This window comes from Epinephelus moara, chromosome 16 (assembly GCF_006386435.1).
Source record: "Epinephelus moara isolate mb chromosome 16, YSFRI_EMoa_1.0, whole genome shotgun sequence".
NCBI lineage: Eukaryota > Metazoa > Chordata > Actinopteri > Perciformes > Serranidae > Epinephelus > Epinephelus moara.
The window spans coordinates 23,434,388-23,460,272 of record NC_065521.1 but is presented as its reverse complement, the minus strand read 5'-3'; the positions used below and the strand labels follow the sequence as shown (position 1 = coordinate 23,460,272).

At 40.3% G+C, this 25,885-nt stretch overlaps 3 protein-coding genes across 9 annotated transcripts in view; 2 read left to right on the top strand and 1 right to left on the bottom strand.

Moving 5' to 3' along the window:
• Window positions 1-8,679, top strand: part of ampd2b (adenosine monophosphate deaminase 2b) — a 26,580-nt gene extending 17,901 nt beyond the window's left edge. For all 7 annotated transcript variants that reach the window (XM_050065860.1, XM_050065866.1, XM_050065865.1 and 4 more), the window contains 10 exons: window positions 1,111-1,240; window positions 1,340-1,534; window positions 1,673-1,804; window positions 1,910-2,073; window positions 2,554-2,680; window positions 2,778-2,941; window positions 4,944-5,064; window positions 5,289-5,462; window positions 5,726-5,836; window positions 5,955-8,679. In XM_050065860.1, coding sequence (XP_049921817.1) covers window positions 1,111-1,240; window positions 1,340-1,534; window positions 1,673-1,804; window positions 1,910-2,073; window positions 2,554-2,680; window positions 2,778-2,941; window positions 4,944-5,064; window positions 5,289-5,462; window positions 5,726-5,836; window positions 5,955-6,170 — 1,534 coding nt within the window. In that variant the 3' untranslated portion in view covers window positions 6,171-8,679. The remainder of the gene's footprint in view (window positions 1-1,110; window positions 1,241-1,339; window positions 1,535-1,672; window positions 1,805-1,909; window positions 2,074-2,553; window positions 2,681-2,777; window positions 2,942-4,943; window positions 5,065-5,288; window positions 5,463-5,725; window positions 5,837-5,954) is intronic.
• A 1,900-nt stretch (window positions 8,680-10,579) lies between these two features.
• On the top strand, window positions 10,580-15,234 carry LOC126403140 (glutathione S-transferase Mu 3-like). Its single transcript, XM_050065624.1, has 8 exons — window positions 10,580-10,740; window positions 11,995-12,070; window positions 12,157-12,221; window positions 12,307-12,388; window positions 12,641-12,738; window positions 13,044-13,139; window positions 14,311-14,421; window positions 14,799-15,234. The coding sequence occupies exons 1-8, from the start codon at window positions 10,705-10,707 to the stop codon at window positions 14,892-14,894; spliced, it is 660 nt and encodes a 219-aa protein (XP_049921581.1). The 5' UTR covers window positions 10,580-10,704; the 3' UTR covers window positions 14,895-15,234.
• Window positions 15,235-15,375: 141 nt separating this feature from the next.
• On the bottom strand, window positions 15,376-25,656 carry eps8l3b (EPS8-like 3b). The gene is made up of 18 exons (XM_050065623.1): window positions 25,527-25,656; window positions 24,687-24,794; window positions 22,476-22,591; window positions 22,328-22,392; window positions 22,086-22,244; window positions 20,980-21,129; window positions 20,700-20,785; window positions 20,463-20,596; window positions 19,688-19,806; window positions 19,414-19,558; window positions 19,203-19,279; window positions 18,981-19,055; window positions 18,697-18,842; window positions 17,712-17,955; window positions 17,119-17,235; window positions 16,941-17,029; window positions 16,715-16,847; window positions 15,376-15,742 (listed from the first exon to the last, which is right to left on the bottom strand). Exons 2-18 carry the CDS (start codon window positions 24,722-24,724, stop codon window positions 15,701-15,703), a joined length of 1,935 nt encoding a protein of 644 aa, XP_049921580.1. The 5' UTR covers window positions 24,725-24,794; window positions 25,527-25,656; the 3' UTR covers window positions 15,376-15,700.
• Between the last annotated feature and the right edge of the window lie 229 nt (window positions 25,657-25,885).

The window sequence follows — 25,885 nt, the reverse complement described above, 5'->3', positions numbered from 1 at the left end:
GTTAATGTGCCTGATATTCTGGAAACCTGCCTGTGAGGTTTTGGTGACGTGTGCGCACTGTCCGCCAGTCAGCCAAACTTGCTACACCGGCTGCGCTCCCCCTGCGCTGACAGTAGATCTGGTTTCAGATGGCGAGCTTTTAGCGCACCTTCGGCGAAGCCTTTTGGCACGAAACTGTCACTGCGCCAAGCTGGTTCTGTCGACACCACCCCCTGCTGCGCTGCCACACCCATCTCAGCGCACCTCAGTCTGCCAAACTACCAAACTGAGCGCGCCTCGGGTTGCGCTGCTTGAAACTAGCTCTGCGCGGGGTTCGCCACCCTGCGCCACCTGCGCTGCGCCGGGAAACTAGAGTCCATCATCTTGGTTGCTGATGTTGTTAATTTCTCCCCAATTTCAGATCATATTCCTGCTGGGACATGTCTTTTTGTGAAGATTTTGATTGAGGAGCTTTAACTTGTGATTTTCACAGTAGATTATGCCGCTGTATGTTGTCACCTTATAGTCATATCCCAGCTGCAGGTACACTGCTACATGTAGCTGCATGCTAACATCAGAGAGACATGTAATCTTGGTTGGCCATGTTGTTAATTTGTCCCCGATTTCGGATTATATTTCTGTTGGAACATGTCTGGTTGTGTTTAGAAGCTTTTCTTAGGAGGTTTTCATGGGAGAAAGTGCCACTGTTCTCTGTTACAGTCATTCCCAGCTGCAATGATGGTACAGAGACACTGAGATACAGAAGACTTGCAAATGCAGACAAACAGGTCAGACACAGTAACATAGTAACAATAAAAAGGTAAAGTGTTATCAGTGCGTCAATTCAAAGTGCAGGATTAGACAGGGTGTGAATGCAGATTTTCCAGCACAGACAGTATGAGGAAAATGTTTTATGAACATTAAAGCATGTAAACATGTTCTAGGAGAAACCTAAAATAGAAGTATAACCCCTGAAATTGAACATAATAGGTCCCCTTTAAAATGATGATACTTGACCATTAAATATTGTTTATCACAGGACTCTGTCGGCTCTTTCCTTTTTGAACCATCTGAGCTACATATTCAGCCTATCTCAGAAAGTACCAATTATTTTCTTTTCGTTTGTCACAGAAAGTCCTTCTGCTACCGTCGTCTGCAGTACCTCAGCTCCAAGTTCCAGATGCACATCCTGCTGAATGAGATGAAAGAGCTGGCAGCACAAAAGAAAGTTCCCCATCGAGACTTTTACAATATCCGTAAGGTGAACTTGAGAGCTGTTTCTTCTGAGCCTTATCAGAATTATTTATTGTAACCCAGAACCAGACTCCAATATGTAATTTATGTCTGGATTGTTTTACAGGTCGACACCCACATTCACGCTTCATCCTGCATGAACCAGAAGCACCTTCTGCGTTTTATCAAAAGGGCCATGAAGAAGTATCCTAAGGAGATTGTGCATGTGGAAAGAGGCAAGGGTCAGACGCTCATGGAGGTGTTTGAGTCCATGAACCTGACAGCCTTTGACCTGAGCGTAGACACCCTTGACATGCACGCAGTAAGTAACGCCCATGGAGGGGATAGATAAAAAGCTAATCCTTGGTTAAAAAATGAACCACGCTTTTGATATGACAAATAATGATTCAACCAGACTGCAGAGATTGTTTGAATCACATTGGTTCGGCTCTTCTTGCAGGACCGTAACACCTTTCATCGCTTTGACAAGTTCAATGCCAAATACAATCCCATCGGCGAGTCCATCCTGAGAGAGATCTTCATCAAGACAGACAACCACATTGAGGGGAAATATTTTGGCCACATTATTAAGGTGTGCATTTTGCACTTCAAACCCATCCATGACTACTAATACCTGCTGAACACATGCATGAGACACAGGCGCCCCCTGCTGACTGTTTGTGTCACTGCTCCTCAGGAGGTGATGGCAGACCTGGAGGAGAGCAAGTACCAGAACGTGGAGCTCAGGCTGTCGATATATGGGCGCTCCAGAGACGAGTGGGATAAACTGGCCAAGTGGGCGGTCAAGCATCGGGTCTACTCCAGCAATGTGCGCTGGCTTGTGCAAGTGCCACGACTCTTGTGAGTAAGCCCAGTGGTGGGAAGTGTGATAATGCAGTACTGAGGCATTTCAGCCTTATGTCACTTTACACTTCTGCTCCACTACAAGATATTTTAGTTACCATACATGTTTTAAATTTACACACAAATCATAGGATCAGTTAATGATATGATGATTCATTATAGATAAAGCCACCCAACAGAAAAGACAGTTGTTAACGTTAACATTAAATGCTGCATGTTGGCGTAGTATTAAATGTCCCAGTCTGTGGATAGACTTGAGTAAGAAGTAGACGATCTTTAAACTTTTACTTTTATTTCAAATACCTGGCTAGTCTTCCAACACTGAGTAGCCTGTATTGATGTTTACAAACAGCCACAGCAGTCGCTAAGCAAATACCTGCAGCATACACAATTAAAAAGATCACAACAAAGGTAAGTTTTCATCAATACAACCACAGTATCACAGCTGATGTCCTGATTGGTATATTTCTCTCACAGTGATGTTTACCACACGAAGAAGCAGCTGTGCAACTTCCAGGAGATGCTGGAGAATATCTTCACGCCTCTGTTTGAGGTCACAGTCGACCCTGGCAGCCATCCAGAGCTGCACCTCTTCCTTCAGCACGTATGAAGTCTTTTGCAGTGCAGTCATGAATTTAAATTATTCACATGTATTCAGACCTCAGATGATTTCATGGATCTGTCGTTCGTCCTTTACATAGGTTGTAGGTTTTGACAGTGTGGATGATGAGTCGAAACCAGAACAACATATCTTCAACCTGGACAGTCCGCTGCCCGTTAACTGGACAGAGGAGGACAACCCGCCCTACTCCTACTACCTCTACTATATGTATGCAAACATGACTGTGCTGAATCACCTGCGCAGGTACGTCACTACACCTCAGTCCAAGCGGCTGCTGTGATCTGCTTTTTGTTAAAGACAGCAGTCGGTGACTATATGTTCAAGTGTTTACGGTCAGGGCAGGGGTGATCACAATTAGGTGGTACTACTGATTCTCAGATTCAATGTATAGACTTGTTTGAAGATTCTTTAAAAGTATGAAGTGTTGGGGAGGAATATGTACCTCTTATGCTTTCACAGTTTTGCAAAAGAATATATAGAGAAAAATTATTTTTGCCCCAACTGAGGGGTTTCAGTGTCAGAAAACTTGCTGCGTCTTGACCTTGTTTTTGTTAATGAATGAATCTTGACGTAATACTAAAATTTTGAACCACTCAATATTCATTTTTATCCCTGAGACACAAACCAGATATATAATTGTATATATCCAAGACAGATTGCAGTTAAGTTGCAAATAAATATGGAACAACAACCTTTTCTTCCCAAAGGTTTAACTTTGTCTTTTTTATATTTAATTGCAATGTCCGAATCTCGTACAGTAGGATTTCATTATAATTTCACCCTTTAACATGTCAGTTTTTCTTTGTTTTCCTTTACATTTTTCTAGCTGCAATTTATAATACATAAAAAAATAATTTAGATTTTTGATCAGAGAAAGGGAGAATGTTTGTTTAGGGAAAAGAGATGTAGGGGTGAGAATTAATAATATTTTAGTGATACTAGGGCCATTATCAGTTTGGCTTATCGTTTTGATTCTTATCGATTCCCATATTGATTCCTGATGAATTTTTCATTTGTAGCAACATCATGTTTGTCATTATCTAAATGGATGAAATATTTGTACAGCATTTGTTTTCACTTAGGGTTTTTTTAGTCCCAGAAAAATGTGCCTTGCCTGCCTGCATGGAGCTATTGTTATTGTAACGTAGGATATTTACCCTCCATAACCGATGTGCTGCTCAGTCGGGAAGCAGAAGCACTTGTGCATAGAGTGTCATGTCCATGGCATTCCTGGAGTTAAAGTCTCTGCTGCGTAAAAAGATGTTTCAGCATACCGTTATTTGAACTTGTCATTTTACAGACATTATGGGTGGCACTGTTGTCATCTATCCTCTTGAAATCAGGGCTCCCACATGTTCTTAAACATAAAATTTCAAGGACTTTACTTAGGATTAAAGAAGCCAACACAGCATAGTTTGAGACATGGATTCACTGAACACAAGCTTTCTTGAGGCAGGTGGTGCGTAAAACAAGGATGCAACTACAGGAGACACATGCAGACAGCAGAACGTAGCCTAATATCAAAAGAAGTTCCATTTCTTTTCCTTTAGAAAAACATATAAATTCAAGCACTTTCATTGACTCTTGTCTAATTTCCAAGGCTTTGATTTTTTGGCCTCGAATTCACAAACTTTAAAAGATTTTAAGGACCCGTGGTTCATTGACATGAAACCACACTTTGAACTGCTTCCGTTCCTCTCAGCTATGACTCCCTTTTGTTTCCAGCAGCGTGGACACATGAGTTTGATGTCATTGTTTTGCAATGAACAATCGTCAGAAAAACATATCAGCATCAATAAAAGAAAATCGGTAAGCTTGGAGGCATACGTGACAGTTTGGAACTGGTTCTTAAGCGCCATCCCTATATAAAAGACATATATTTTGAATTCATCCTGAACTCATTTGATAGCAAATTGTCTCCACTTCACCACATTAAAATCAGAATACAAAAACCTTCATAACAAGGACAGTTTGTGCATATGTGTGTGTGCGAGCAGATTAGCTCCATATTACTGATACAAAAGGTAACGGACCACAAAATACGCTCTTATCCTTTGGGATTCATATGTTCCCCTGTATCTGTCATCTGTTTTTATGTTTGAGTCACTGGGGAACAGCAGTGAATGTTCATTTAAGCAGACTACACTTTGGCTGACTGTTTACATCCCAAACAAAGCTAAAAATCTGTTCTCCTCTTGAATCCGCTGAAGTAACCCTCATAGTATCTGTGTCTTTTGCGTTCCAGGCTGCGGGGGTTTCACACGCTTGTCCTTCGTCCTCACTGTGGGGAGGCTGGGCCGATCCATCACCTGGTGTCTGGTTTCATGCTGTCAGAGAATATCTCTCACGGTCTGCTGCTCAGAAAGGTGTGACCTCAATATCACGACAGCTGCTTCATTTTCAGAGTTTATAAGTCAGAGAGTTTGTGAGGAAATGATGGAAATGATTTAATAAAGGCCTCAACTCAGCTAGATCATCTGACTTATGTTTGTTCATCTCACTCATGGAAAATCAGGGCAGTGGTATTAATATACTTCTTGAGGACTGATTGTTTGTAACAGCACCAACATTATGCCTTATGTCCCTGCAGGCTCCTGTACTGCAGTATCTGTACTACTTGGCCCAGATAGGTATCGCCATGTCCCCTCTCAGCAATAACAGCCTGTTCCTCAGCTACCACCGTAACCCGCTGCCAGAGTACCTGTCCAGAGGCCTCATGGTCTCTCTGTCCACAGACGACCCTCTGCAGTTCCACTTCACCAAGGTCAGCATGCACAGCCATTCACTTGTATCATCCTTCACTTTAGAGTTTCTCTGTAGTCAGTCCTCTAAAATGTGAAAACTGACTCCTTATTAAATCAATGTCAGATGATAAATCCTCTCAGTCCAGAGTTTGTTTTGGTGCACAGTAAAGATTCGCAACTTCGTCTTCTGGAGACAGAACTTTGGGAACTGTGTCATTAAAATGCACCTGCTGTTAAAAATCCTCTAGCAAGTGGTGTATATATTTTTTTGCGTTGTGTGTAGGAGCCCTTGATGGAAGAGTACAGCATTGCCGCTCAGGTGTGGAAGCTGAGCTCCTGCGACATGTGTGAACTGGCCAGAAACAGTGTGCTGATGAGTGGATTCTCTCATAAGGTATCATTTATCTTTTATACATTACATATTATCCATTTTTACTTGTTTACAATATACAACACTCTCCTCAGTGTGTTGTTCTGCCGAAAGTTTGATTTTTATTCCTCTTTAAAATCAGGTGAAAAGCTCCTGGCTCGGCGCACACTACATCCTGGAGGGGCAGGAGAGTAACGACATCAGGCGCACCAACGTCCCCGACATCCGTGTGGCGTACCGGTATGAGACCATGTGTGAGGAGTTGAATTTAATCACACAGGCCATCCGCACAGATGAGCTGGAGACCATTGAGGAGGAGGGGAGTCTGTGTATGGGAGCCGTGCAGGGAGAGAAGTGAACATGCAGCAGACACACAGTTCTCACTACATTCCCTGTTTGCACGTCAGGACTTTGTACAGATTTACATATCAACATATCACACCTGTGAAAAGAGAAAAGCTTTGTTACAAGAAGATTATGAGAGTTGCTACTGTGGCAGTACGAGAGAGGACCTACAATCTGTATACCCGATGTGTTTACTTCCTTTTTGTGTCTTTCTTTAATTTGTAATGGTGATTTCACGATGTCTCTTGATCTATTTATTTTTAAATTATTAGACTTTCATGGTGTGTGACTTCATTTTGTCAGAGTTTTTGTGCTAAGTCTGTATTTTCTGAACCAACGTTGGATAATATCGACATTCAAGATTCAACCCATGAATAAAACTGATCAACTGGATCCAGCACTGACCGATTAAAGTAAGATGATCTGGAACAATTTTGCAAAGTAAAGAGCCTGTAGGGCTGTAGCTACCACTGAGGACTCTGAGGTCACGCTCTTGGTATCCTTTCTGGCAATTTGGGGGATTTAAGTGACCTTTGAGAAGTTTACATTCTGTAGTTAAAATGTACACATGGTGTGCATTTCAGTAACACCTTATTTTATGTGTTTAATTTCCTAATAGGTTCTGAGCAAGTCTCCTGGAAACAACTGTATAACCTGGTACTAATTAAAGGGACAGTAGAGGCGAAGCTCTGGGACAGTTACTTCAAGTGTTGCACCAGCTGTTCTTCAGTTCAAACTTAGCTTAGTGTATCTATAACACAAGTTACACACAAATAATTCTAACACAGACTCGCTGCTTTCTAGCAAACTAGCAAAGGCTATCATTAGCTTGCTAATAACATTTAAGTCATTCATTAAGTCACACCATTTGCAAAGGATTGGTGGTTAAGTTGTAAAAGAATGTTGGGCCTCCTAAAACTATTGTTTTCATTCACATGCTCCTCAAACAGTCACATTTCCAGAGTTGGGAAGTTGTTCTTCCGACTTTATTGTGTTCGTGAGCTTTAAGTGGTAAGGTGAAAACAACATAGACACTACAGAAAGATGTATTTTATTGATCAGAGCATTTAAACATCACATTTATAACAGCTTGAAGCTTGACATTACAAAATGATTTTGTTCCCTAAAACTTAAAATATAGCTTTACCTGAAGAATGCCAATAAATAACTTTTCTAACTAATCTAGGTCAGTCCACATCAACAGCAACTAACGGTTGCAACCTAAAAACATGTTACAAATTACATGTAAGCAAAAAAAATTACATGCAGTATGTGAATTAATAAAAAGTGTATTGCTAAGAACTGGACATTTACTTTCGACCAACATGTTTCTGCATATATAACGTCAACTTTTCAACTCATTTTTTTTGACTATTCTGACACCAAATTAATGCAAGGGTATGTTACATGACGCAACATCTACTTCCTGTTTACGTAGTTGATTGGATGGTGCTACAGATGTTCCCTAGCAACCAGTTTACACATTATTACAGTTTTCGCTAGTTAGCTGAAGCATTTCGTAGGTTTTGAAAGTGTAATCTGGCGTAATAATATCACAAGTTTGGAAGTGTGTTTTGGTTACTAAGAATTCAGGAACAACTTTACACACACACACACACACACACACACACACACACACACAGCAATGGATTAAGAACAGTTGGTGCAACCTAATCCAAGCACCACCACGTTTAGAATATAAATAAATATCTAACTGAATCACTTCCTTTAGTGTCGAGGGGAGTCTACAACGAATGACCTCAGTACCTCTAAAATCCTGGCTACAGCCCAGACTACTTACCAATTTTGATTTCTGCAGTAAAATTTGTTTAATGTGATGCAAAAACCTTTCAAGAATATTTGTTGTCAAATTAGAAACACTGCATGTTGACATTTCTAAGTGTAATTATCCACAGGACAATACCTCATGCTGTATAACTGGCAGAAAAATCTCTATCCTGTGTATTCCTGCTACCGTTGATGATATTAACAACATGTTTCCGACAGCTGTTCTCATGTTGCCATATTCTTGCTGTTTTGTTTTTTTTACAGTCTTTATTCAGTAGAGTTGCATGAAGGTGCGTCAGTCTTTGTTTCTGGTGTGCAGTGATGCTACTCAGTTGTAGCATCTTATTATACTAACACTTATTTTGTGACATTGTTTCTTCTGACAGTCGATCTGATACCATCTGTCTTTTACACAGATATTTAAAATACATACATCTCTGAGTCCTAGTACAGTGAATGATGCATGATCTGTTCCTTCAGTTGTCACTCCTCTTCACACAAGTCCAGCCGGTGCCAAATTCATGATTAAACACGTTTAGAGAACTGAAAGTCGATGAACTTGACAAACCCTTCTCAAACTCCTGCCTTCAGTCTTGGTCCTGATGTTATCTGTGGGGTTGCGTGTTGTTATTCAGAAGCACTGTGTGTCCCTCCAGAGACTTATATGTGCTGTTTGTGATATATTATTTAATTGCATTTGTGTCTAAGAAAAAATAAATGTTATTCACATTGGAGCTCTTGACTTGCTGCGGTTTTTTTAGATCACAAAAAAAGTAAATAAATGTCTTCTGAAACTTAAAAATGCAGGTTACAAAAGCAGCAGAGACAAAAAGAATAATTAAAATATTACCACAAAGAGGTCTGTTTGAGTTTTAGCAGAAGGTTTTCTGTGGTCAGTTGTGTGAGAGAGTAAGAGAAGTGAAACAAAGAGTGCATTGTGCAGTGTGTCCATATTCTGGTCATTATGGCTTATTACCAATGTGGGTCAAAGTGAGCAGGAAGTTAAACACAAAAATCAGACTGATTAAAAGCCTCCGTCTTTTCAAAATTAAAGAACTGAGTCTGGCTGCAAAGAAAAAATTCCTAGCTCGCACACATTGTACAGTAAAACTTTTAATTTACAGTTATTTATGACAAATAGGCCTCATTTGTGGTACTTAATACTGCACCAGTGCTTTTCTGACGGAACAATTCTAACTCAAGGTGCAGGGTGTGACCTACAGTGGAGCTCCTCTTAATAAAACATGAGCCCCCCTGATATCATAATTTGTGAAATTTTGAGGGATCTCTGAAAAGAACAGTTCGTAATATTTAGGGGGATTTAGTGGCGTCTAGCAGTGAAGATTGCAGGTCGCAACCAGCTGAAACTTACAGTTTAAGTTCCTGGTTAGAGTTCCTTCAGTGTTCATTGTTCAGGAGGTTTTTACGATGTTTGGTATGTCACAGATGAGCCGCTGCCTCAGTGCCTGCTAATGTGTACTTACCTTATTTCTGAACCAGATATTCAGGAGGTTTTTACTTGGAGCTGAATCACCCACAGAGGTCTCTTCCACAAAAAAAGTTAGTGCCTGTCACTCATCACTGAGAGGCAGCTGACTACAATTGCCGACTATACTATGACAATTTTTATTATTATGTAATTATTATGTTTTTATTATTTATTAAGTTTTTTGTTTTGTTTTTTTACATACTACACCATTTTTTATAAGATTATCTTGGCATACTATACTATGACATTTTTTAGGATGTTATTTTGACATACTATACTATGACAAATAGTGGGGGGGGGGTACAAATTTAAACGTTTGTATTTTTGTATTTATTTTACCGCCAGTATTCAAAGAAAACGTGCCTTCCAAATCCACCGGTTTGAAAGGCATGTTTTATTTAAAGATTGCTAAAATTACTTAATCATATCCAGAAACTGTCATATTCTGCCCTCTGTCTAAAAAAAACCCCCAACCACATCTAAGCCTAAAATAGTGATATCCATTTGCACTTTCCAACCAGCATGTACAAGATTTTGTCTTCAACTCTTAACTTCTAAAATTCAAACACCAAAAGATAGGTTTTAAAAATCAAATAACTAATCTGCATATCCTGCCCATCACTCAGGGAGGCTCTGGGGAGGTCAAAAAATATATACATCACTCCACTCCTCTGATAAGTAAAGAGTAGTAGTTACTTAGTAACCAGTAACCAGACCTTGAGTTGGCATTGTTTTACCATTCCCAAGGTCAAAATGAACTTTCATCTTTTTCTCTGTTAGTTTTGTGTGTGGTTGCAAATGATTGCACACAATTTTCTCTCAGATCTGCAGCTGTTTTGTATGAAGATTACTCCTGAGTTTATGTAAGAGGTCCATGCAGTGATCCTTGCATAATAGAAGCACAGCTGTGGCCTACTGTAGCTTCCATTGTGGTTTCTCTGTGTTATGGGAAAGTCTGTGCTTGCAGTCTGGGCATGAGTCTGCATCTGTCTGATTAAAACAGGATTTTCAGACACGATTTTTGGAGCATAGCAGCCAAGTGTATTCATACTCACACACCTTGAGGCTTTACTAGTGCAAACAAAAGAACCGGTTCAGAGTGAGTGAGCGAGTGAACGCCCGGTTCACCCCGCCCACCTCCTCAGTCTGTCCCCTCAGAGGCTGCACACAGAGCCTGATCCACCGGTTCCTCCCTCTCTGATCAGCGTCTGAACGGCAGCTGCAGCTCAACTCTCTGTCAGCCACATTTGGTCTCGGAAAGTGACTCAAAATGACAATGAAACTGGCTTACTGGGATATTCGTGGGGTGAGTGCAGCCATTTTCTTTGTGAAGTGGCTCCTGTTGTTTGCAGCGCTATGGATGATAACGGCTGCCGTGGGACGTCCATCAGACCCCGGTCTGACACCCACCGTGTCGCCGCCCTCCTAACTCTTTGTATCTGCTACTGAAACTGAAACTTTATAGTGTATTAAATAATGTAAGTGTGTTTTATAAGCATGTAAGAAGTACAGACAGAGTCTCGGTCAGTTAAATGTTATGTAACGTTAACCCCGGGGCTGCTCTGTGTGCACGTGCGTATGATTACCAGAGCCGTTAGCAAACGTTAAATTTGTTTTAAATATAGCTAACGTTAGCTTAGATGTTAGCTAACATGTCCGAGGTTAAATTAGCATTAGCGTTATTTTTTTCGGCGTTCAGATAATTGTTGCTCACTCTCGTATTGAGCAATGTTACCAGTGAGTAGTTTAAGGGCTGTAAAGTTCGTTAGTTAGGTGTCTCAAGGCAATTGAATCGAACGCAGCTGGACTTGGTCCAAGTCCAGTTGCGTTCGATTCAATTGCCTTGAGATAACTATGACCTGGATGAATTTAAGGGAGTCTGCCACTTGGTCACATTCTCTGACGAGTCACAGATATTAGGTCTGATATGCTTCATCATGCAGTCATTCCAGGTCAGTTGTCCAAGCGGTGAAAGGTCAAGTCTCTAAATGGTTAACTACTGTCACCTTCACAAGTGACCAGAGCCCTGACTCATATCTTAAAAGTGCATGCTTTATGTAACCAAAAGCAGGCAATCAAGAGGCTGTGCACTGCCATAATTTGTTGCAGGTGCTGATTAACTATAAGCTGCACACTGATTTATTATGTTTCAGCTTTGTCAAGACCTAAAACCCCCAATTGTTAAGATGGTATCAGACAACCAAGCAGAACTTTACATCTGAAGTTTTACATGATAAATCACTTATATTTATGTGATTGTTAATCAAACAAAATGCACATAATCAAAACAGCAGTAGGTTAAAATCAGTTCACACAAACTTTGTGACATGTGCCTCAAAGAATTAATATATTCACAATATAGTCACCTTTTATTTTTGAACAACTAATCAATGGAGAATGTGAAGGTAGTCATGCTTTGTAGGGGTGGGGGGTTATCTTTGAGGTATGAGCTCTGTTACTTCTATGACTTAAGTGTTTACATTCAGTCCAAAAACAGCATAAAAGGTAAAAAAAAATCTTCAACTTCTCCTCCATCTCTGGTTTTTGTTCACACATGCAGCTCGCCCAGCCTGCCCGCCTGCTGCTGGAGTACACCGGCACCAAGTATGAGGACAAGTTTTACGTCTGCGGTGAAGGTAACTCACCAGTTCAGCTCACCCATAAACAAGTGTCCATTACAACATACAGACTCAATCATCTAACCCACATTTCTCTCACACAGCTCCCAATTTTGATAAGAGCTGCTGGTTTGATGAAAAACACAAACTTGGAATGGACTTCCCCAATGTAAGTGAGTTTTACTTGTGAATATTCACTTAAGTGTAAAGCTGGCAAGTTTGAAACACCAACTAATAACGTTATCTCACCATAGCTGCCCTACTTGGAGGATGGAGACAGGAAGATAGTGCAGAGCAATGCTATCATGAGATACATTGCTCGTAAGCACAACATGTGTAAGTACTGCATGTTTAATCCTAATATTAATATAGTTTTTAAAGTGGCAAAGACTTTATTCGTTTCATGTCCATCTTCATTTATCCATTGTGAACATTTCAAAATAATTTGTCCACCATGATGGATATCTTATTTTGGGAGCTCATGGTCTCCTTTAAAAAAAAAAGAACAACACAGTTACACACACATTTCAGGAGTAGTATCTCAGTCTTTATTCCCTGAGTGTCTCACTAAATCTGATCTGATCACAGGTGGAGAGACGGAGGATGAGAAGGTCCGTGTGGACATCTTGGAGAACCAGGCCATGGACTTCAGAAACGGCTTTGTGAGGCTGTGCTACACTGACTTTGTGAGTACTACATTAAAAGTTTAATAACATTTGAATAACTAAGCAGAACTCCCTCCGCACAGCCAGTCTCAAGTGTCAGGTGCTGGTCGGCCGCAGGAACATCTCAAATCTTAACAAAAATTACCACACACTGAACTGAGTTACTGTGATTTTATTCAGAAACGCGTTTCGTCCGTGGCTTCTTGTTGCGTTGTTGACTCTGAATAAAATCACAGTAACTCAGTTCAGGGTGTGGTGATTTTTGTTAAAACATTTGAATAACCTTTGAATCTCCACTAATGCAAACCTCACCTCTCTGACATCAGGACAAGATGAAGCCAGGGTACCTTCAGATGCTGCCGGGCCAACTGAAGCAGTTCTCAGATTTCTTGGGAGACAGGAAGTGGTTTGCTGGTGACAAGGTATGTCAGCCCTATGTCGGGGGGGGGGGGGTTTCATTACATTTCTTTGTTTAATAGAGTTCTCCAGGAATGAGTCCTACAACCTGGAAATGAGTTAGCATTTTTGCACTTTCAGTTCCTCATGTCTCAGTCAGTGTTTTTTTTTTTTTGTTAGATGCGTGAAATAAGGTCTGTGGTTAACACAAGTGTAAGAGACTTTCATGTTTTGTTCTGCGACATAAAATACGTCAGTACATGTCCCACTCATGAATTTTGAAACCTTTACCTGTCTTAAAAATGACGGTTGCTGACTAATCGCTAAATGAGACTACTGAACGTCATCAAACCGAACACAGCTTTACAGCCTTTATGTGGTGGCAGTGTTTGGTCATGCGACAGGTGTACTTTTGTTTGTAGCCTTCAATGTTAGCTTTTTACCTCTGCCGATTGCGATTCCTACATAAAAATGCCATCCCTGATGCATTCTATAAGTGAAATGCACAGAGCCCCTATATTCCTGAAAGGTTATATTTTTTCTTTATCTTGGGCGTTATCTTATAATAATAATAATAATAATAAATTTTATTTGAAGGCGCCTTTCTTGGCACTCAAGGACACCGTACCGATACACAAAATGACATTAAAAAGACATTAAAAAGAAACAACAATTTAAAAACAAAACAACAACAAAAAACAAAAAATAGAAAGTGACAGAGCAATTGGCATCAGATGGAATAGGCAGGTTCTTGTGCTTTCAAGGTAATTACCTGTGCAAGATAACAACTTGCACACACAAAGATAATTAACAAGATAATTAACTTGTGTGCACAAAATAAAAAGTCACCTTTGGGGACTTTAGGGTATCATAGTAATGTGAAATGTTAAGTTTCTTTCCCTTTAATGACTACAAAACCATGACTACATGTGTCAGTATAATTTGTTATTTTTGTTGTCTATTTGTATGTGTGAAATAAATGTAAAAATTAAAAAAAATATAGGTTTAAAACAGATTATTAAGTTTCATAGAGCTGAGGGAGAACTGCAGAGTTGGATGATGCATTTAATTTGAGAAGTGACAAACAGGCAATTCATTTGACTGATTGTATAAAACTATAAGTATATTAGCTAAGTCTAGTTTGAGCTTTTATTTTGCTTTCAACGTGTTTGTTAATGTAACTTTTCTTTACAACAGATCACTTTTGTGGACTTCCTCATGTACGAGCTGTTGGATCAACACAGGATGTTTCACCCTACGTGCCTCGATGAATTCAAGAACCTCAAAGATCTTCTAGACCGTTTTGAGGTGAGAACATTCTGCTTTTTGTCAGATACAAACAGCACATCCTACACTCGCCACTGAAAGCTGCTGTCAGGAAACAGAAAGTCCTGCACTCTAGCACCTTTTTGTCTTCCTCTGTGTTGTTGTGACAGTNATCTTCTAGACCGTTTTGAGGTGAGAACATTCGGCTGTTTGTCAGATACAAACAGCACATCCTACACTCGCCACTGAAAGCTGCTGAAACAGAAAGTCCTGCACTCTAGCACCTTTTTGTCTTCCTCTGTGTTGTTGTGACAGTCTCAGTTAGGTGTCTTTAGGTAAACAATGAATATGTGGAGTTGCTCCTGTGCTGGTCTTGCAGTTATTTTTTAATGACTTATTATGATATCATGTCATTACAGGCTCTGGAGAAGATCGCTGCCTACATGAAGTCAGACAGGTTCATGAAGACTCCTGTCAACAACAAGATGGCCAAGTGGGGACACAAGAAAGAGTGAAGGACAGCACATTTAAGCCTTTGAGGAATGAAAAGAACAAATGTCCACAAGTGCAAATGCCCCAGTAACTTGTATTTCAAGACCAGAGAAAACATGGTCTGTAGTGTCTTTTTTTATAATCTGTTTCCTAGCGTTTTGTATAGGTGACATGTCCTCTGATCACGTTTCATGTTTCCAAACACTTCCATGCCTGTTCTGAAACCACCTTTAATTTTGTGTGAAATGAAACCAAGCTTTGTATTGACATTATAAGGACAGGTAAAAACTTTATTTGAATTAAAGCACTTAATTGTTACATTTGAAAGATTTTTTGGAGAGATTAAAGTGAATCTTGTTCTGAGCTTGTTTCTTTCTGTACAGTACATGACATCCAGACATTAATTAGAGGAAAATGTAGTGTAAGGTATAAGTTAATGCAGCAGAGGAAAATGTTTTTACAGTGTACATCTAATAACACAACTTGGTTACCTGTAGTTATTAGAAAGGAAAATGGTGTCGGATTAAACAAATGTCTACATACATCCATTTTGAGTTAATCACAGTCTGGAAAATTGACAATTGACTTGAAATAACTAGAAGTACATAAGGGTAAAAGAAATTGCTGTAAAAATTAATTTGAGTCACAATTATTACTGCTGGTGATAAATTATACAAAATACAGAAGCTTCATTTAATAGTGTTTTCCCTTAAATAACAGAAATGCGGAAAGCAAGGACTTTATGACAAAAATATTAATTAGACAAAAATAATTCCAGATGTCGATTTGTGAATGAAATTCAGGAGAAACACTGAAGTGAAGCAGGTCGTTAGTAGCGGCCGTTGTACATGCCTGATGGTTCACTGGCGAGCTGTAAGAACAGGATGAAACATTACTGATGTGCTGCGTTTGGGTGTTAAAAGGAAAGTTCTGCCTTTTTTTAAGTGGTGTTTTATGACATTCTTATCCATAGCCAGTGTATTATATTCAGTAGATGTCAGTCGGTATCACCCCCAGCTGCAGAGAATCAGGCAGGAGTACCAACAAGGAAACTAAGCAATGTACTGCTGTGGATGGGGCAGCAGTACAACATGTATTAGCCATCTAAAAAATCTGTTCGAGTTACACTCTATTATTTGGAACATTGTCACAGCTTTACCTTACCATCTAGACAGCCCTTTACGACACGGGAATCAAACCATTATTAAATTCTAAGTTCTCTTTAAAGCCACCAGACTCCTCGCACAAATATAATAATTATACCTCACAGAATATAGGAATACTTTGCACATCTATTTCCAATCAGGCCGATGACGGTCTAGTCACCGAAACATTGCAGCATTAAAATCATTATTTTTGCAAGTTAGTGTGCAGGAGTCTTTTCTACAAGTTTTATACCTCACAGAATATGGAAGCAGCTGGTCCACTACTGCCTTTATCACATACCATAAAACTTAAATTAGTATCCCAGGCTATTATTTGCTTAAATCACTGAAATCAACGGGCCTATATTTGGGACAGGCCTTTAATTCCTTTCACACAAAAGTGTTGTTCAGACAAAATGGGGAATTTTAATCAAATTGTTTATTTAAACCAGTATGAATATAACTTGGTGAAAATTAGGCTTCAGATTATATATTAATTATGAATTATGAATGGCTAAAACACGTTTTGCTGTGGAGCTTCCTTGCAGTACTCTTGCCTGCTTCTCCAAACTGGGGACGTGCCAACCACCATCTACTGTAGGTGATACACTGACTGGATAGGTACCTAATACAACCCCACTTATAAAGGATCTGAACTATCCTTTGAAAGTGTGCGTATCAGATGACACATCACTCACTGCGATGGCTGACTTGATGCCCTGCAGCTGGAAGAAGACCTTGCCTCCTTCCTCTGGACACACAGTCCTTATCTCATCCTTGGTCATCCCCAGAAGCAGTTTACCATTGAGCACCCCGAGGCTGGTCACCGTGCTGAGAGACGAGACACAGAACATCTGATGTCATCATGCACTACAGTACAGACATCTTTTAGCTCCCTGTCCCACTGTGCATCATTTCACTCACATTTTGGAGAAACCTTTGAACTCCAGCCAGGCTCTGACCTCTGCAGGTGTGGAGGTCATGTCCAGACTCACTGGACCGCGAAAGTCTCGCTGTGATGGAGAGAGCAAATGGAATAAAAAGTCACATTCAAAGTATCGTTGAGTGGTTTCTCAGCAGAGCTACGTGTCTCTTGGCTCACCGGTACATTCTCCATGGGATCGCTGCTCCTTATCGGCTCCAGAACGTTCTGAGGAACGTTGCCTTCCTCGTCGCGGGTGTTACGAACGAGCCACCATTGCTTGGATTTGTTAACCACCTGTGAAGAAGCCAAAGAACTGAACATCTCAAACACCTGAATGTTGATACTGGCGGTGAGGATTGTGACTGTGGCACATATACAAACAGATTCACGAACACTGAAATAGAAACAGAGCTGTATTCAAAGCAATGTAGTGTGGATTATAGTATAGTATTAAACCTGGACGTTGGCAGAAACTGAAACTGTTTGTTCTGACAGATTTGTTTCTTTAATTTTCCTGCCTGTCACTGAATTATAACTCCTATCAGCTGAAAACTTATAGGCAAGAAATTACAGCATTAATAACATCCAGTAGTCAGTATTATAGTTATTATAATATTGTCGGGGTACAAAAAGTATATCTCATTTAATTAAGGTCTATGGCCTGTATTTGGACATGCAGTGGACATGCTGACACATTGCATGGAAAGATATGTAGCTGTGTGCCATGTCTGAGTTAAGGAGGTTATTGAACCATGTTTTTCACGTCTCACCTGAACAACCTCACCCTTCATAATGCTCAGCTCTCGGTTGTTCCTGGCCATGAAGTCATAAATGACCCGCATGTACAGGGGCGGCTCACGAGGGCCTGGTGGGAGCCGCTGGCTGTTGCTCCTGCTCAATGGATCGTTCTGATAAGGGGGTGGGGAAGACATGCGTGAGGGAGGGGGCGGCGGCTGCCAGCCATCGTAGAACTCTGGGATGTAAAGTGGGACATTATCGTCAGGCCATCTGGACCTAGAGTATGAAGAAGACAGGAGGGCAGGAAACTCTGAGTCAAGTTAAAAACACAAACGCTGAAGTTACTTCAGTGAGCTTTTTCAGACACATCTGTGAGTGATGGATGTAAGATATTTGAACTCTGCTCAATGAAATACATGCTGTCCAGGTGTGCTGCTTATGCCAAAGTGTTTGAAATAGTATGGTTTTAGCAAAAATGCACGTGTTTGGGAAGTTCTGAGCATACGACAGGATAAATGAGCCTTGGATTATGCTGCACAAGTTGCATGAGAGTTTGTAAATGGATATTTTTGGAGGCATATGAGACGAACAAAGTTTTCTCTGTAAGTTCAACGTAGTACAGGGTGAGTATATGATGTACAAGTGATCATTTTGTGGGTGAAATGTTCCCTCAAACACCAGCCAAAGGAGTTTTTCACAACCTGGCAACCCTAGAGTTGTTCTTGTTAATTATAAATTATCAGTGACACATTGGTAAATTAATAAATGTATTTCCTTGTTGTTCGCCACCAAAATTTAAGTCTCAAGTAGAATTTACCATCTTAAAATTGAAATTCAAAGACTCCTATCATGTTTCTTATATGACATGAATGCAGCATGAACTCTGACCTATATTTACATATCAGCAGGCACACACACCACGCCCCAGGTTAGGGTGTGTCAGGGCAGGTATAGACGGCTGTATATGAGAAATAAAAGACTTGTGTAAGTGAGTGAGGGTTACAAAGGCCGCACTACCTGGGGATGTTCCAGCAGTCTCCCAGAGACCTCCACAGGTGGTCTTCTTCTGGGTCGACAACCTGACTGAGCAGCCGCAGGGCCGCCTCTGTCAGCAGGGGTGAGAGCACAGAGGGAGCCAGGTCTGGTGGATACTGAGGCAATAACTGTGGATAGATGAATAAAATATCAACAGCTTAGGTGAAGGAAATTATGACCACACATAGTGGAGTGACATGCACTGTAATTGACTAGGGCCTTAAAACTAGAGTCATCAAGTCAAAAATCAGTTCAGCAGAGCTCACCATGCCTAAATTAAGGAAGAAGATGTGCACAAAGTCAGCAGCAGTGGGGCTGGTCAGTGTCCCGTCCAGCTGGCCCTGTAACACAAAGAGCTGTTCAGTCGCACTCTGCTGCTTTCTGCTGCCATCACACATTCCAGTCATCAACACATCAGAGCGTTCACCCAAAATCTTGGCTCCATTTATAATCTGTGGAGACAACTGAAGAAATAAAGAAGTATCTACCAGCAGATTGAATCCATATTTGATTTTCTGAAGACAGGAGACATACTCCTCCCATGGTGGCAGATTCACAGCTGGTGCTGCAGAGGAGGAAAAACTTATCAGACACTAACATCTGTGCTGTCAGCATGACTTCACCTGCAGGAGGTCACTACTCCAGCAGTTACGTCCTTATTTATTATTATATGAGCCCTGAGGGAAAAAAGGATTTTACCATTTTTCTTTGATTTTTTCTTCTTCAAGCCGCTTTTCTTCTTGCTCTTGCTCTTACTGTCTTTTGGTGAAGAAGATGCATTTGCAGCAGCAGACACTTTGCCCATGAAGATCTCCAGATCAGATATAACGTGGTTTAAGATATCCTGTGAAAAGGAGCACACGCATGAAACATATTCATGATGCATGAACTCTCAAAAAAAGCTGTCATGTATGAGCATGCTTTTCTTCTAACTTGTAAAACTTATATAAACAGTTGAATTGGTGGTACTGACTGTGTTCCTCTCTGAGTCCGTTTGCTCGGGGACCTCTGGGCCACTCCGTAACTCATGATGATCAGGGTGGTACATCATTGGTTCTTGTGGCGGGTAGACCAGCTGAGGTGGCATATTTTCTGTAAGGCAACAAAAAAAATTGTTTGGAGATTAATATAAATGTTGACACAGTATAAAACATACTGGAGAGAGTTTATTGCTGAACCCGTCTTGTTTGCACAGAACACGTCAATAAACCTTTGAGATTTCTGAGGAAATTAACCTGACAGTTCATATTTGTCCTCTGTGGGGGACATGACAGTGAGGCCTTTGTTTCAAACACCATACATGCAGTTTATTTAATGCCTAATATACTGTGAAAGCACATCTTGGGCTTTCTAGTGATGTAACACACGTGGGGGTGTGACAAGGGCAGGTTATCAGACAGTGGGCCCCTGGGCACAGATATGCAAAATGCCCCGCACCTGCCCTACATAGGAGCAAGACACACACTTTATAGTTATTTAGCCTTTTTTTGAGTCATTATTTTGCATCTCTTTGAGGTCACAAGGCATATTTTTATAGTTTTATGTCTCTTTATAGTCATTTTGTGTCATTTTTGGTCGTTTTGTGTCTCTTTGTAGTTCCTTTGCATCTTTTGTGGTAATTTAATGACTCTTCCAGGTCAGTACTTTGTAATTTCCAATTAATTATGTAAAAGAAAAAAACAAAATATTAAAATCTTTTTTGTCAGGGTCTCAGGATGATGCTTTCAGTGGACTCTGTTAAGCTGTACCTGGTTCTCTGTTCCTCCACTGTGGGGGCGGGTGGTCTGGTTGTGGTGGGGCCCTCTCCTGCGGCACAGGACGAGGCCCAGCGTGCCGGAAACTTCCTGGAACATGTTGCCCCATGATATTCTCAAGATTATTCCTGTGAACATCAGCGACAGACAGCAGTTAATGCATTTTACTGTTCAATTTCTCTCTCAGTAACGTGATTTTTGTCTCCATTTACACGTGGCGTCACACTGTACCTGATGTCAGACTGGTCTCTGTGTGGTTCCACAACATCACCTCCTCTTTGGATCGCCTTATCCAGATCACTCTTGACGAGCCTCGCCTGATAAAACAGACAAGCTTTAAATCAAACTCCTACATGACACCAGAAAAACCGCTTGTTGTGTAACAGTGATAATGGTTTCAGATTTTTAGAGACTACATATCTCAGCATGACCATCACATCCTCCCTTCTCTGGAGGCGTTTAGGAGGTCAAAGTCACGGTCAGTGAGGTGCTCTGGTGAAATTTGACTCACCCCAGTCTCCTCACACTGGAACATGAAGACCTGGGGGCTGCGTTTGTTGCGTTCCTGCACAGTCACTGTCAGCAGAGAGTTGTAGGCGCAGCTATCCAGCACAGCTTTGGTCTTCAGGATGGAGCTCAAAGGCAGCGACTCCAGCTCTGACTTTAGAGTCAGATTGAACAGGAGAAACATTATGAACACAGGTTTATCAAATACACAGTTAATAACCAAAACTCAAAGTAATTACACACAGACAAAAGTGGAGCTATGTCTTAAAGGAAATGGTCATAAAATTGAATTTTGTTCACATGATTCCATTTTCTGTTTCTTTGTTGTCATTGTTTTCTAATAAATCTAAATGTCAGACACTAAACACATTTCTCCGTCATAAACACTGGACTAACTGAGACAACATCAGAGAAAACGGTGGGAATAAGTCCAGGACTTTATCGTTCCCTCCCTGACAAAGTCTGATATGTTGTATTTTTATTAAAGGAATGCTTCATCCCCCAAAATGATTATTGATATATCTACGGTTCCCACACATTTTCATGGGCAAAACTCTCACACAACCCCATCAGCAGTAGACCAACAGCTCCTGTGTTCAGTGAGGTAAAATTACCGTTTATGTCAATGAAGTCTGGCTTTGACATGAGCAAAGATTCGGTTTCACTTCCTGTTTAGTTACTCATCAGAAAGGTTGTACTGAGCACACGACTGGATAAATGAGACTTGGATTATACTGTACGAGTTGTGTGAGAGTTTGTTAACAGATGTTTTGATACAGTTTTGCTTTTGTCAAAGGCACTCATATGACTTCATCACCGCAGGTATGCAAGAAAACCTTTCTTCATGAATTCAACATAAACATGGAGTGAGTAATTGATATACAAATGACTATTTGTGGGGTGAAGTATTCCTTTAATATATCTGAACATTGTCAATAAAACAAAATACATTTCTTCCTTCTTTAAGATTTTTCCCCTCAGTCACACTTAACATAACTCTCTTCTGTAAGCATCTCATCTCATATATAAACATAGCTGGCAAAGTTATGTCCACATACTTTTGTACATGTGGTTTACTCAAATTTCCCAAACTCTGAAGTGTGTACCAACCTTGGTCTCAATGTCACTGAGCAGCAGATACCCTCCCTGAACCTCCATGATCATCTCCTGAGGCCACAGGCGACCTTTGGCATCCAGCCTCTTGAGTTTAGCCAAGCAGTCGTCCATTGTCTTCACCTCCTGGCCGTCCAGCTCACAGGTGAACAGGTGCTGTGGAGTCAAAGTGGAGATGTCATCGATGAAGAGAGCTAAAGATTTTACTGTGTCTCCATGCTGGTGCAGGTTTCATTTACCTCCAATCTGACGTGAAAGTTGTCAGGATGTCTGTTCAGCGTTTCAGAGTACTCCTTTCTCTGCACTGATGTAAAGAAAAGATGTCTGACACATTTGGTTCTCACACAAAAATATTACTAGACAAGGTTTGTTTTTGTCTGAGCGTACTGTATATGGATCTCCCACTGGGTCTGGACATGTTGTTTCTCTGCAGTGGTGATCCCCGATGGTCATCGTGTTGGAAAGCTCGCCTCTGCTGAGGGAAGTCCTCCGGTGAGAAACCCCTGACGTCAAATAAAAGCACAGAGATTTGAGCATAAACCATCAGCTGTACAGTTAACACAACCAGTAGTGGAAGAAGTATTCAGATCCTTTACTTCAGTAAAAGTACTGATACCACACTCAATGTCACTGACTGAATACCTGATAATAAAGGTTTATAAAAATCAGTTCTTTTCCGTAAAGAGTTTATACTGTATGTAGAATAAAACATTCATTCTGGTACTCTGCATGTTTTCACAGCACAGGAGTGCCTTCTTTTGGCATAGCCTATTTTCAGACATTTTTCCGCTTTCTTGCCCAAAAACAGGTTAGAAAACACATCAAATCTAATAAGTTACACTACTTTGAAGAAGTCTAACTAGTAATTTGTAACCTAGTACGTTTCAAAAGTAACCTTCCCAACATTGTGTGTATGTTGCATTTCACTGTTCAGCTTTGTGACGATGCATGTTCCTGCTGATCCAAGAGGATTTTTAGAGATATTATTAGTTTACGTAGTAGGAGGATTTTCCCAGACCATAAAGGAACATTTCATCCTTCAGTTTATCACAAACATTTAACTTCAACACATCTGGAGATACATGGTTTTCAGTGGACAGGAAGGGAATGAAAAACTGTAGTCTACAAAGTAGTACTGCTACCATTATTGGTCATACCGTAAAACTTCCATTAAAAGCCTATTTCCAATTAAACACCCAGTCCCTTTTACTAGCCTGGTGTGGCTATACACATGTTGACATATAAAGGCCTGTCTTAATAAGACTAATAGTTTTATAGAAGTTCTTTGGATGTTTGCTACCCACTTGAGCCAACGTTACTTAGGTGCTTTGGTCGCACATACATATATAAATGACTAAACTTTTGTCAATATGGAGATTCTACACATTGTTAGCTCGCTTAGATTCTCCACACTTCAATCATTCAGTTCATTTTGCTGGAACTACAGTATGAGCACCAGAGAACACTGTAATTCATTTAGACTGGCCTGGTAAACAAGAGAGATGTCTCCCTCTGAAGCAGTCATAAAATCAGAACATGTGTCCATTCTTCAATAACCCTGTAAGTTATTCCTATTCCATCAAAAGAATCAAAAGGGGTTTTAATAAGTATTAATCCAAGTTATAAATATTGTTCTGACAGGATGTAGTGGTGTTGTGTCAGTGTGCTGGGTGCTGTAAACCTTGAGTGCCATAAACGAGTCTTGTAACTCTCTTTCTGATGTGCTGTCTGTTGGAGCTTGATCAAATGAATGATTCATAATTAATTTGTTATTTGAAGCCTGATTTTTACACAAGTAATATTCATACTGGTTTGAATAAACAATTTTATTTCCCATATTCGCTGTTTTTTTGTGAAAGGAATTAAAGGCCTGTCCGATATAGATGCCTGTCCCAGATATAGGCCTGCTGAGTTCATTGATTTAAGTAATTATTAGCCTGGGCTACTAATTGAAGTTCTACGGTATTTCTACAATTATTTTACACATTATTATTGTTACTACACACAGATAATATCATGTATTAATATACATATATCATACACATACTAATATTAGTCCCATTTTTGTAATTGTCATAGTCATTATTGCCATTGTTGTTGTTGCTGTGCATCTTTCTCTCTGTTGTCATGTAAATTGTCAGTTTATGATGTTCTGTACACACAACATCTGCTGCATGTCTATACATCCTGGGAAAGGAAACCCTCCTCAGCTGCTCTTCCTAAGGTTTTGCCCATATTTTTCCCTGTTAAATGTTTTTTTTGGTCTCGGATAATAAGCTTTAATTCTGCTAATTGAATTGAATTGAATTGACTAAGAGCTGTCAGACAAATGCAGTGGACTAAAAATCAAATATTTGCCTCTGGGATGGTGGTGGAGTAGAAGTATAAAGCTTCATAAAATGTAAATACTCAAGTGTAAGTACCTCAACTTATGTACAGACCTTACTTACGCTCACTTCTACCACTGACTGAAAGAGTCATGTTTTATCACGAGAGGGTGTGAGCAGGTGGGTGAAGTCCTGTAAATAATCCAATAAGTGCTTAAACCAAATAACCCCCAGTGACTGTTGAACCTGAAGTGAAATGAAACTTACTAACCTCGGGGAATATGAGAACGGTCCAGTGTTTCCAAGCATTTTCAGTCTTTGTTGGGAAGAGTTATAACTTCAGACTGGCAAGAAAAATATTCAGAGCCACAGCCACAACCTGTAAGAAAAGATGTTTCTCGTGCTGGTAATCTGAGACGGTACGAGGTGCCAGCATTACACCCATTTCACGAGGAAACCAGGACAGATGGCTGCATACACTCACATTAAGGATCTGTTTACCCAGTTGGGATATTCACAGATCCTGACAGCATAAAGCAAGAATACTAACTTGTAAAAATAAACTGTTAGGATTTTGCTATGATCATGATTACACTACATTTTACTGTTTACCTTTATCTCCTGATTGTCAGTTGTGGCTGTTATTCAGCAAAAGTTGAATAGCTTTGCTTTAAAACTAAACTTAATTGCTGACAGGAACAACAATAAAGCCCTAGGAGGGAAATTCCCATTTGGTAATACACAGTTTTAATCATTTATGACCAAAATAAACAGATTCTGTAATTATTAAGCTGCGTCTTGAAGACTTCACCTCCTCAGGAGTCAAAGGTAGATCAGTGAGGGGTATTTTAAAGCTATGACACAAATTCTACAAACACCTGCTGCCATTAAGCAACAAGATGTAACACATACACATACACATATTACTGCCGAAATTAAATCTGTCACATACCACCTGGTTTAAAAAGGCTGCAAAATGTGTTTCCTGTCTACAAGAGCAAACACATTTCCATGTCTAAACAGGCTGTAATGCCTCCATCTGTCAGGATTTATTTAACCTCCCTTCATTATCACCTCTAATCACATCACCTTTACATAATTTATTCATTACCTGTCAGTGTCGGCTCAGTTCCGCTGTCATCTCTCCCTTCTTTTGAAAAGATTTTCTACCAAGCAGAAAGCAGACTGCCGAGAAAATTTCCTTGACTTCCTGCTCGAAGGCACCAGGATCAAAGTGCAACAATGTGACGGGGAGTGACGGATCAAGAGGCTTGGCCCCGATTTGTCATCTGAGGATCAGTATTTGAAGGTATGGTGAAAGGCAGCGTATCCCTGGCTCATTATGAGTCCAAAGGTTTAGAAGTGCTTCACAGTATCTCCTTCAGAGTGATCAAAGGTCTTAAGTGCTCCACAAAATGCTCTTATACAATTATCTAACCCAGGCGTAATCTGCTGTGGCTATAAAAACGG

Excerpts from the sequence above, each read along its gene's own strand:
- eps8l3b (XM_050065623.1), bottom strand. The coding sequence starts at position 24,724 with ATGCTTGGAAACACTGGACCGTTCTCATATTCCCCGAG. Across the intron at positions 16,848-16,940 it reads TTCAAAGGTTTCTCCAAAAT|CACGGTGACCAGCCTCGGGG; the intron begins GTGAGTGAAATG and ends CTCGTCTCTCAG. Across the intron at positions 15,743-16,714 it reads GCATCAAGTCAGCCATCGCA|CTCGCCAGTGAACCATCAGG; the intron begins GTGAGTGATGTG and ends CTGTTCTTACAG.
- LOC126403140 (XM_050065624.1), top strand. The coding sequence starts at position 10,705 with ATGACAATGAAACTGGCTTACTGGGATATTCGTGGG. Across the intron at positions 12,071-12,156 it reads GTTTTACGTCTGCGGTGAAG|CTCCCAATTTTGATAAGAGC; the intron begins GTAACTCACCAG and ends TCTCTCACACAG. Across the intron at positions 12,739-13,043 it reads GGCTGTGCTACACTGACTTT|GACAAGATGAAGCCAGGGTA; the intron begins GTGAGTACTACA and ends CTCTGACATCAG.